The sequence below is a fragment of the Mus pahari genome, chromosome 13 (assembly GCF_900095145.1).
Source record: "Mus pahari chromosome 13, PAHARI_EIJ_v1.1, whole genome shotgun sequence".
NCBI lineage: Eukaryota > Metazoa > Chordata > Mammalia > Rodentia > Muridae > Mus > Mus pahari.
The window spans coordinates 85228466-85240473 of NC_034602.1; the positions used below are offsets into that span (position 1 = coordinate 85228466).

The following is a 12008-nucleotide window of genomic DNA, read 5'->3' on the forward strand; positions in this document are numbered from 1 at the left end:
AAGAAGAAGAAGAAGAAGAAGAAGAAGAAGAAGAAGAAGAAGAAGAAGAAGAAGAAGAAGAAGAAGAAGAAGAAGAAGAAGAAGAAGAAGAAGATGAAGAAGACCATTATGGCAGAAACAGGAAGAGCTGATCATAGCTCCTTGTCTTTTGATAAGCAGGGCTGAAGACCAGAGCAATATCTAGCTGCCAAGGACACCCACACCCTGGAGACCTACTTCCTAAGCCAAGCTCTACCCCTTAAAGTTCTTAGCACCTGCCAAAATAGTGACATTAGCTAGAGACCAAGCCTCAACACATGAACCTGTGGAGAACATTCCATCATCAAGCCAGAGCAATTCCTGTAGGAATGGAAGAGTGTAACCTCATTTTCCCATACTTTCTTTTTTACATATAAACAAAGCCTGTGTAGACAGTGCCTTCTTCCATGTTAATGTTCTAGATTCATTTTGGGGGAGCTATTCAATATCTAAGGAAAGTGGAATGTTTGGGAAATTGCTGTTTATGAACCCCAAGATGTGAGTTAGAAATATGCACCAAGGAAATTCTCCAGGCAAGACACCTCTGCCGGTGAATTTGAGAATGTTTTATGATGTGTCTATGATATTTTCAGGAGCCTTAAAATCATAAGGTTCAGTTTAGAGCCAGGTCTCCTGTGACCGTGCCTCTGTCCAGCCATAGAAACCTACAACAAAAGAACCCTAGCAAGATTTTTCAAGACTTTAATTTTTAAGAAAATTAAAAAGCCATAGAAGAGCAGTTGGGAGGCTACTGGGAGTTAAGAGATTATGCAAATAATTGACAATCACTTCGTATGCCATTCTGGCATGAAACTATCAGACTTTTGCTGTGTTTTAGTAGCATTAAAGGTACAATGATAGGCTTTAGCCTTGACTATGCTATACTGTAGGAAGTTAACAGCACATGGGCCTTTGACTAGAGTCTCTGTGCACCAGAACTCTGTACTTTGTTTATCTTAGTTTCCCATATGTTGTGTATTGAAAAATAAGTACATGGTATAGTAAAGTCTGCAGTCTTGAGAGTTATCGAAGCTTCTATAAATTGGCATTTTGCTACTTACAAGCAAAGTAGTCTGTTATTGTTTCATGGACTCTTGGAGAAGACGTGATTGTTTTTTCCATTGAACTTCACTCTGTCCTCTAAGCCTCGTGGTGTATTGTAGAGGGACAGCAGGGGTGACGTCACATGCGCTGGGATACATAACACAAGAGGAGGAACTTTGTGCTTGGGGTATAGCATATCGTGTCAAGCACTGAGTAAGTCAGATCTTTGTCTGGAGGAAGACATTGCCTTGTCCCTCAAGGTTACTTACTGGGTGGTCTGGGTAGAGTGTGAAAGGTCACATTTTTGGCAGAAGGGGCAGCGCCATTCCAAACACCAAGACATGTGTGGCATGAATGTTGAGTGTTAACATTACTAGTATTTGCTGGTTTTTTTAAGACAGGAGCATAGCTGGGCAGGAAGCAAAGGGCAGGGTTCTGAGAAGTGTTTCCACGGTGGGTGTCTTTTCCCTGTCCCTAGTCTCCACACAGACCCTAACCCTGACCCTATGCTCAGTTTACCTTCCAACTTGAGGAACACTGATTTTGACAGTGTCGTCCAAGATGACAATGAGAGATGTTCATGAGCTCATGTACAGATGGTGCTTGCTGATTTCATTATTCTCCAGACAGCAAATAAAGCAACTTGAAGCAGGTTTCTTAAACTCAAGACCTAGACGTATGTGCATCATAGAAATAGCTGTTGTTGCTAGGTTCTACATGGAGGCTACTATAAGACCAAGCATGGGCAAGAGGAAAAGTGGACACGAGTGAAGAGCATAGTCCTAAATGATTTTCTTTGGGGGAAATTAGAGTTTATTCAGCTGGAAATGGAAGCAGAAAAATGCCTGGTATGTACTCCGGAGTAATGTGTGTCATTTGGTGTCCCGTTTGAAGGAAAGATGGAGAATGACCTTCTCCCTGCCGCTCTTTCCCAGGGTCTGTAGCACGCATCACAGAGCAGCACTTGAAAGCCACAGGCACCGACTCTGCAGCCAGCCAGCTTGTATACGTCATGAAGGAAGACCCTGGTGCAGGGCGTCTGCTGATGGCTAAGGCTGCCAACCCGGAGCAAATCTCTGTTAGAGGCCCCATCCGGAGCTTCACCCAGGCAGATGTTAGCCAAGGTCAGCCTGTTCTCTCAGCCTGTGGAAGCTTCCCGAAGTCTGTCTGCTATAACAAAGTGGGAGCTAAGTGCCTGGCAGCCTGTGGCAGGAGCCTGTGCTTTCTTTGTTTTCAATGCGAGCTGAGTTATAGCTTCATTTATTTTTCTTTGTCTTACTTTTGTTTTTAAAAAATGGAGAGGGAATTATTTTTCTAGACCAGAGAAATGTATTTTCTGAGAAATCTGTGTCTATTGTAGAGGGGTGTGTGTGTCAGTTTGACTTGCCATGTTGCTAAAAAGGATGTGTGAGAGAGAATAAACAAAAGGAAGTGTGTTGGGATGGATGATGGTGAAAATTATGCCTTCCTTAGGTGAGCAATTTATATCTCTGCCCGGCTCCCCAAGAGCACCAGTTAATGAACTAGGTTAAATGGAAGAGCATAAATCGGAGCTGCCTGGGGGAGATTACATGCCTCATCCCTCCTTCAGAAAATGCTGATATAACGCAAAGGCATAAATGTTGAATGCTACATAGCTACTGTACAGTGCTTTCGGGGGTAGAAAAGGAAAAACATCACAGATGGGAGGAGAAATGGCCCAAAGCCATGTGACCCAATGCAATTCCTTTTAGAGGTAGAAATATGGCCCCAGGAGAAGAAGTATGGGCTCTGTCAACGTACTGACAACACCTAAACTGAGAGCAGCTAGATGCTCACTGGATCTGTGGGTCGGCGAAGAGGTGCAGTAGACAACAGGATGGCGTAGTTATTTAATTCTTGTATTCCTCTGTGTCTCCTTGTGAAAAACGAGGTCAGGCAGCCCTTTGCAGTGTTTGGTTCTGTTCACACTGATGGATCCAGGCAAATGATGTATGTCAGCAAAATGGGATGCCCTATCAATCTCCCTTTGGGTCCTTCCTGACCTTTGTGCACGTTATGTGCTAGCTTATCTCTTGGTTGGATACAGCCCGTGCTCCTCCGTGTACCGGGCAGTGGGAAGTGGAAGATCCCTGGAGAGGTGGGCTGCAGGCCTGCCCTCTCTTGCCTTGTGGTGTGGATTTATTGGAGGGTGGCTCCAAATGATGTGGCTGGGGTCAGTGTGGTGTGCCCATGTGCCACCTCATTCATCTAGGTATTCAGGAGACAACCCCAGAATCCGAACTAGAGCCTTCATGATGGCTGAGCCCTACCAGAGGAAATGTCGTGTGGGGGAAATTTGTTATGAGGAGCCTTTAAGGTATAAGGAAGTTGGTGGTAGGAGAGGAAAGAGAGGGAATGAGACTTTAGATTAAAATGTCAAAAATGGCACCTAGGCGAGGAAGGTGTGAATTGATTCCTCGGTGTGAATACCAATGGAAGTATTCCACCTCTCGATTTAGCAATGAGTAGCTAAAGGTACTAATAACAAATCTTTTTCTTTTCTTTTTTTTCTTCCTTCCTTCTCTATTTTATAGGGCAGATAGAATACAGCCATGGACCAGGAGAACCTGGTGGGAGCTTTGCTTTTAAATTTGATGTGGTTGATGGGGAAGGCAATAAGTTGGCTGACCAGTCATTTTCCATCAGTGTTTTAGGTAAGGTTTGCTAATAGAGAACAGCGGATGTGGGGGGGTCTTCCATTCCCACCATGTTCACTGTGGAGCTTCAGTCCTTCTTTTACCTAACCAGCAAAGATAAAAAAGTCCAGGACTGGCCCCTTCCTGGGGCCTCTGATGTGGGCGACCCTCCCGTCAGCAGGAATGACACCACACAACAGGATTCTTCTGCACACGTTTATTGCGGGAGTTTGATTGCGAAGGCGAAAGACCCCGAGCCCTAGAACTAGCGCTGCTTTTATAGGCCTAGGACTGGCGTGGCCATGTCTGATCGGTTCTTTCAGTCCTTAATTTACATGCCCCAGGAAAGGCTGTGACTTGGCGTGAAACCCATTTGCACCTGCGCACATTGGTTGTTTACCCGAAATACAAGGGCGGTGGCCAGTGGTAGCCAGCGCCATCTTGTAATGGCGTTACGTGACTTCCCACACTCTGAGGAACAGCTCTCAGGTCCATTCTGACCTTACCTCCTGGCCGCTCAACCTGGAACCTAAGAAAGGGGACTGGAAACCTCCCCTGACAAACCACCGTTTCTGATATTTTACAGAAGACAAATCCCCACCAGTCATCGTCACCAATAAAGGGCTGGTCTTAAAGGAGAACTCGGTGGAGAAAATCACTACTGCACAGCTGTCGGCCACTGACCAGGACAGCAAACCTACAGAACTCATCTACAGGATCACCACCCAGCCCCAGCTGGGCCACCTGGAACACGCAGCCTCCCCAGGTACGTGGTCCTCTCTTGCTCCATCTAGTCCTAGGTTCAGACTAAGCAAGTGCTGTGGACTGTTAGATTCTGGCATGCATATATATATATATATATATATATATATATATATATACATATATATATATTAACTGATACTTATTTTTTGCCTCACTAATTTTGATCATTATATGCCATTATATTATGTTTATTATATGTATTAAGTATTTTATAGTAGTTAGTAAATTAGAAAAATGGCACTTTGAAGTAAGGAGATAACTCCTAGGACGTGGGTAAAACCTTAATATGAATAAAACCCTAGGTCTGATCCTCAGATCCACACACAAAAAATATTATAATTTCATATAAGCTCTCTTAGCTCCATAACCAGAAAGTCAACACCTCTGGAGCAAACTGTACCCCTCTGGTCTTTTACATTACCGTGTCTGCTGGGCACAGTGTAATGTCCTGTGGTAACCATGCCCCTCAGCTGGGAGTGTAGTTAAGTGGAGCAGTATGTGCCTAGCATCCACGAGGTCTTGGATGAACCGGAGGAGAAAGCCTGAATTCAACAGAATGAGAATATGTCCTGGACAAGCTTCGCTGCTCCTCAGGAAGCAAAAGATGAACAGATGCACCCTCACTTCCTGGATCTCTCTCCTGAATGGGTCGAGGGACCTCCCTCCATACATGTAACTCAGGGAACACTGGTGTAGAGTTGGAGTTAAAGAGTTAAAAAACAGGGAAGTCTACACTGAGTAAAAGGCACTGTTGCGGTGGGCTCAGGAATGCCTTTGGAAGTCAGAGTTCTGAGCTGTTAAATCCACGTTCTTTTCAGAAACGGAACAAAAACCATGAATAAACAGGTGCTGAGTGGACCAGGTTCACGTGTTCTAAAAAGAGCAAAGGCTAAGACTCATGTGTAGTTATGACGACATAAGGAGTCCTCCAAACTGAGATAAATAATCTCCCTTTAATCTAAAAATAACAGAGAATCACTGTAGACTTTTGAGCCAGAAAGGAGGTGAAGTATCTAAGAGAATGGAATGGAGGAGAGAAATGAGGCAGTGGCCAGAATTAGGATCTACACTGGACAGAAAGCTCTGCAGAGTCACCTGGAGGACAGCTGAGACAATGACAGAGGGAGGATATGAGAGACAACTGGGCCCCCTTAAGTCTTACTGTGTGAGGTGGGAGATGGGAAGAGAGCCGGGGTGGGGGGGCATTTCGGGGGAGAATCTGTAGAATTTGGCATCTGCAGGATGTGAGGAGCGCCAGAGAGTCACTGCGTAAATCCAAAGCTGGAATAGCCATCTCTTCTTAGAGGCCGTGACAACCTGAGAGGTTTAGATATCTTCCGAAAATTTCTTTGGATCTTCTATCCCAGATTCTTCATTCCACTCGGAGCTCTCAAATCAGGAGACATAGTGGCTCCTCCAAACTCACCTTCTTGTTCAGAGTCCGACAATGAGCAGACGAACGAGTGAATCTGTGTCACAGAGAGATGATCGTTAGGGCTGAAATGAGTATTTAGAGGGCACAGGAAGGAACGGGCGAAGGCCTCCCTAGTAACAGGATGGCCTTTGAGGAAAGCTGAAGGCAGAGAAGGAGTTGGCCTTGCTGATGAATAAGGAAATGGGTTGGCAGGGGGAGTGTGCAACTGTCAATATCCTGGCTCAGCCAGGCAAATCACACTCAAGGTTCAGCTAAGAGGCAGTGTAAAAGGTAGAGGGGACAGGCTGAGAGAGGAGGCACTGCTCCATCCCAGGTGCTGGTGCTGTATGTGACATATATGGTAGAAGAGCCAGAAAGGGTGGAGCAGGCCGGCTAAGATTCCTCATGCAAATTAAAGCAGGCGGCCTTCCCTATTGTCCCGAAGTTCCTGCAGGAAGTATGCAGATTAGCAACCTCTGTACCTCGGCGGCATGAGCTATTTAATAACTAATTCATAAGCTAATTGCTTCTGCCAGAATTCTGTCAGGTTGCCGATTGTATCTCTGCAAAGATGAAAGGGCAGGCAGGCTTGGCTGTGGTGTTAGGTGACTGCGAAGTGAACAGACATAAAAAGCAACGCTCTGCCAGGCATCCCGCCTGCTGGTCAGTCCCAGCCCTTGCTCTCCTCTGACCCCAGGCTGGTTCCAAGTCCTATGGGGTAGGGCTCAGGGCAGTTTCCCTTTTCTCTTTCTCAGTTCTCTTGCACAGGCTGCTGAGGCCAGGCTATATTTGCTTCAGGAGATAGCCGGGCTCTTGCCTCCTTCCTGGGGTGATACCCTCCGGAGGCAGGTTGATCCCCATTTGACTTGGGGAGTTGCTTTATCTGCTCCTTCCAGTCAGACTTAACTTCCTGACCCAGGTCTTCTCTTGCCTCACCAGCATACCTTAATCTACCCTTTCCAGTAACTCTGGGTACTGGATGGGAATATCAAGCCCCAGTCCTCCTCACAACTGAGGTTCCCTCCTCACTATCAAAAGGGCATGGGTTCCCCAACCCTCCCTCACTGTATACCGAGAGCCTCCTGTTTTCGCCTTTAGCCAGGATCCTCTTTCTCTGTTCTCTCCCCACCTCCCAGTTAGAGAATTGTGCATTTGATTCTTTTTGAACGCCCAAGCTTCCCTTAGAAGTAGTACATATAGATTACCTCATCCCCTCTCAGCACAGGTAGCTTAAACCAGAGCCTCTGTCTCACTAGGTGAGCCTGAGTCTACCAGGATCTGGAGGTAGGATCGGGCCAGTTCTCCCGAGAGCAAATCGCAAGTACATTTAGGTAAGCACTGGTCCCCAGAGTGTGCAAGCCCCTCTTGCTGGTTTGCATGAAGTGGACGTATCGCCAGATTGCCATGAGTCTGATGTGAGCAGAGGAGAACTGACTGTGTTCCTAACACAGTCAGAAGAGTTACATGAAGCCTCTTGCTTTCCCCCTGGGAGCTATAGGGTGTCATATGTGCTTCTGAACTGTGCAGAAGGTGGGCATGAGCCTCCTCCCATTGCTAAGAGGTAAGGCTGGAAGTCCAGTTCCCAGGGAGCTCGGGTTAGAAGACCATCCTCTCACCATGGGCTTTCCCACCTCCCCTATGCTTAATTACTTTGTTTTTTTCCTTGGGAAATTAGAATCAAGAGTGATACCAACTAGGAAAGAAGCTAAGCTACTTGAACAAAGAGACCCCAGAATGCAATGACTTAAGCAAGAAATGTATTTTCTGTCACAGAGTAATCCAGAGGTTTGAGGCAAGAGATGGCTCCATCTCTGGTTCATGGTGACTGCTGTAGTTGGCCTGCTACAGAAGGAAGGGAGCCAGGGGTCAAAATCCCACAGACCGGTGTGTTTCAAAAGCACTGCAGGGTGGACAGACATCACTTTTGTGGGATGACAAACACACGTAGCTGAGAGATGGAGACAAATGGAGCCTCTCCCTGGGCATCCAGCTGCTTGCCCACAGTTAGGAGGAGTAAGTAGTCACCGAGACTCAAATACTGTGAGGGCGAGGAGGAGCTAAACAAGCCTTTAGAGGACAGGGACGGAAGGCCATGTTATATGTCTTAAAATGAAATGGATCTGTCCCGAACCAAATAATTACTATGTGTAAAACTCCTCTGTTGCTATTAGTGAAGGACTACGACATCCAGCCCAAAATCTATAGTCTTGTCTTTATTTTAATTTTATTCTCCCTAGAGCATGTTGATAGTGTTACAGCACCGTCAGATAGCAGACTAAGCAGCTCTTGACCCCTTAATGATTTCAATCCCCTTCAAAGATGTCGGGAACTGAGGGATAACTGCTGTTTCTAGCATATTTTTAAGGAATCCTGCTAGATTACTCTTGCCAACACAACATGGCAATACAACAGAGCTAAAGTGAGGTATTGCTTTCTTGGCAAGACCCAGAAAAAAAAAATCCCTCAAAGACTATGAGAATTCTTAAAGACATTCAAGAGCCCAGTAAAAGGCCGTCTGCTGATGGGTCACAGCATTTATGTCAATATGCATTGCATGGCTGTTTGCTCCATGCCAGAGCCACTAGATGCCCAACCTGAGAATCAGATGAGCTTTCCTTGCTCTGCAAGGGTGGAGTTTGACTCCTGGTCCACAGAGGTACCTTCCAGAGAGGCCAAGGACAGGTCTAAGCATCTGTGAGCATCAAAGCATCTTGATTTCTGCCTGAAGCATTGACTGAGGAGGCTCGTTGTTCATAGAACCCAGTTCTACTTAGACTCTGTGAGTCGCACATGAGTACACTCATTCCCCCAAGACTTCTAGAAAACATGTGTGGTCCCCTACCTCAAAGATCCCCTTGCTCTCAAAGCTTAAATCGAGCAGCTGAATGGCTCGGCCCTTGTATGTTTCCTGATTGTGTGAAGCCTACTGTTCTTTACCAAGAACACTATGGTCCTTTTAGGCTGAAGTGTTATTTGGTGCAGGGTAGATCCTATTGTTGAAATCCTCTGGCTATTGTAAGCCCACAGGAAAAGTCCCATCCTGATAGTTAATTTGCTACAGTCCTGCCATAACTTGCTGCGTTTTGCCCCGTGCATGCTGCCAAAGCCTCAATTCTCAGTGGAGCCTCAATCAAAGCTCCCTTACCTCCAAAACCCATGAGCTACTTTCAAACACACATATCTCTTCCATTTCCTCACCTCAAGTCATTACCATGCTCGGCTCTTGGCCTTTTACATTCATTTCTGAGCATGCTCATTGAAGTAGAGATTTGCCTAGAGAGGATCACCCCAACCAGGTTTCAGAGCAGATGGACCACATCGTGAGAGCCCAGTAGCTTACACAGCTGACACTGGCCATGAGTGTGATGGGGGAGATGACAGAGAGGATCTCAGGGCAGGCTTAGCTGTTCTGTCTCCGGTCAGGATGACTCCTACACTAAGACAACAGCTGGGTCGATTAAACCCAGTTGTATGTGTGTGTATGATCAGACCACTTGGGTTCCTCATGCCTCATTAGTTTATAGTCACACAGAGGCTGTTCTGTGCGGCTGTCTCATACCTAGTAAAACTACACTGAGGTGTCCCATCAGTGCGTGCCAACTGACCGTTAGCAGTGCTCTGAGCAGAGTACTAACCACCATTGGGATTATTTTTAATTTATCTATCACTTACAAATAGTTCTCTTATTAGTATGCCTGCTCAATTTCTCTTATTAAAAACATCGCATACTTCATCTGAGTTCAGACATGGCCACCACTATACAAGACAAACAAAATCAAGTAGAATGACCCCACCCCACCCCCACCATTTTCTTTGCCTCCCCTGACATGACTTTACCATTCCAGTGTTAGAGATGGCAAAGCATAAACGAAGATAGAATAAAGCTCTATGTTGTATGACTTCCCCTAATTTATGTGGTTTATGTAGAGCAGAAAGCAGATATTAAAGATTTTGATGTAGGCTTTGTGGTCTTCTCTCTACCTTTCTACTTCATCAGTGGTTCTCTACCCTGATTGAATGTCCTGAGGATGTGTTTAAAAATAATGATACCCACCCCCTACCTGGACCCAAGGATTAAAAGCCCTGAGGAATGGAGCTCAAATATGAGCTGCCTTTAAAAGCCACTTGTGAGCTGGGGAGAGGATTCAGTGAGGTGCTAGGCACTGCGCATGAGGGCCTGAGTTCACATCCTCAGATCCCACATAGAAGCTGGGCACAGTAGTACATATCTGTAACCTTAGCTCCCAGAAGGCAGACACACACAAATCCCTGCGACTTGACACATAGCCAGTAGGGCCAATCAGTGAGCCTCAGGTTCATGGGGTAACGTTGTTCTGAAAAATGAAAAGAGCCTAGAGAAATGTCACCGCAGGTAAAAGGACACACTGCTGTTCCAGAGAACCTGGCTTTGGTTCCAGGTACCCACATGGCAGCTGACAACTATTCGTAATTCCAGGTTCAAAGGACCTGATGCCCTCTTTTGGCCTCCAGAGAAACTGTACACATGTAGTGCACAGTAGCATACAGGCAAATCATCCATATGCATAAAATAACAGTAGATAATTTTTCTTTGAAAATTGAAAACAACTGAGGAAGATATAGCACATTGATCTCTGTGTCCCACATACAGCTATATGTACACACACACACACACACACACACACACACAGAGTTTTTTTTAATACCTTATATTCTGTTACTATTAACAAATAACTGAAGCTAGTACCTAGTACTATATTAGCTTGCAGTATAGAAGAATATAAATCCAAGACTAGGTGACTCCATTTTCTCAGCTTGGCAAGAACTCCATTGGCAGGGTCACAGCATGGTGGGTAGTTAAATGTTAAGGCAGAGAGAGAGACTGTTGGTGAGACAGGGATCCAGAGAGCAAGGAGGGCCCAGTCACCTTCTTTTTGTAGCAATGTGCTCTTACAAAAGCTGACTCCATAAGACTAGCAAGAATCTCTACCAAGCATTGCATCTCCAGTAATCTAATCTCCTCATAGCAGAATTTACCTCTTAAAGGTTCCCCACTTTGTAATACCACTACATGGAGGATGGAGCTTTCGATGTGTGAGCATTTGGGGAACCATACTTGTCCTGGTTAATTCCCGTCAGCTTAACACAAGCTAGAATCATTTGAGGAGAAAGAGTCTTGGTTGTGGAAATGCCCTACTAGATTGGCCTGGGGCAAACCTGTGCATCATATTCTTGTTTAATATGATGGACGTGGGAAGGCCTGGTCCTATTGGGATGGTACCATCTCGGGTTCTGGGGTCCTGGATAGTGTCAGAAAACCAACTGAAGAAGCAATGAGGATCAAGCCAGTAAGCCATGTGCCTCTATGGCCTCTGCTAAGTCCCCAACCACCTCCAGGGTCCTGCCCTGGCTTCTCTTGATGATGTGTTGTGATCTACAAGGTGAAAAGCAAACCTTCCCTCACCATGCTGCTTCAGGTCACGGTGTTCTGTCACAGAGATAAAGATCCTAACCAAGGCAACACTCAAACTATAGCATGCCATTCTAAGGTTCTGATTACTGGCTTTTGGTGTGTGAGTGTGTGTGTGTGTGTTATGTTTGTACACACACACACACACACGAACACATTTATGTGAAGAAAGCTCCCTCCCTTAAACCAATAGGTTTATTGAATAATAGATTTGACAAAAATGAATATATTTGAAAGTGGGGACATATATGCTCAGATGTGTTTCAGGAGTTGTAACAGGCACATGGCAGAAGGCAGCTTGAGCCCAGAGGATGGAGAATCCCCAGTGAGGGAATGAGGTCCTTTGAGAGGGACTCCTCAGAAGTCATGCTTTACTAACACTGGGCTCTTCATTCCAAGATGCACCTATTCCTAGCTTGGGCTTTCCGAGGAAACAGACATTAGTGTGGCAGGGTTAGTGATGTCACAGACAGGGTACTGTAAACAGCAAGAGCTTCGTTGCTCCCAGTTTTGGAAGCCGGAAGTTCAAGGTGCAGATGTTGTCACGGTTGGGTTGCTGTGAGGGGATCATCTGTCCAGGCCTCTCTCCTTGTCTTGTAAATGGCTGACTTCATATCCACATGCTGGTTTTGTGGAGGATCTATCCTCTGGCATTTCCCCC

The 12008-nt window shown here is 45.8% G+C and overlaps 1 protein-coding gene across 3 annotated transcripts in view; it reads left to right on the top strand.

Moving 5' to 3' along the window:
- The window catches only part of Fras1 (Fraser extracellular matrix complex subunit 1), a 405350-nt gene that overhangs the window by 328633 nt on the left and 64709 nt on the right, over nt 1-12008 (top strand). For all 3 annotated transcript variants that reach the window (XM_021210427.2, XM_029545004.1, XM_029545005.1), the window contains 3 exons: nt 1998-2186; nt 3618-3737; nt 4306-4485. In XM_021210427.2, the coding sequence (XP_021066086.1) occupies nt 1998-2186; nt 3618-3737; nt 4306-4485 (489 nt within the window). The remainder of the gene's footprint in view (nt 1-1997; nt 2187-3617; nt 3738-4305; nt 4486-12008) is intronic.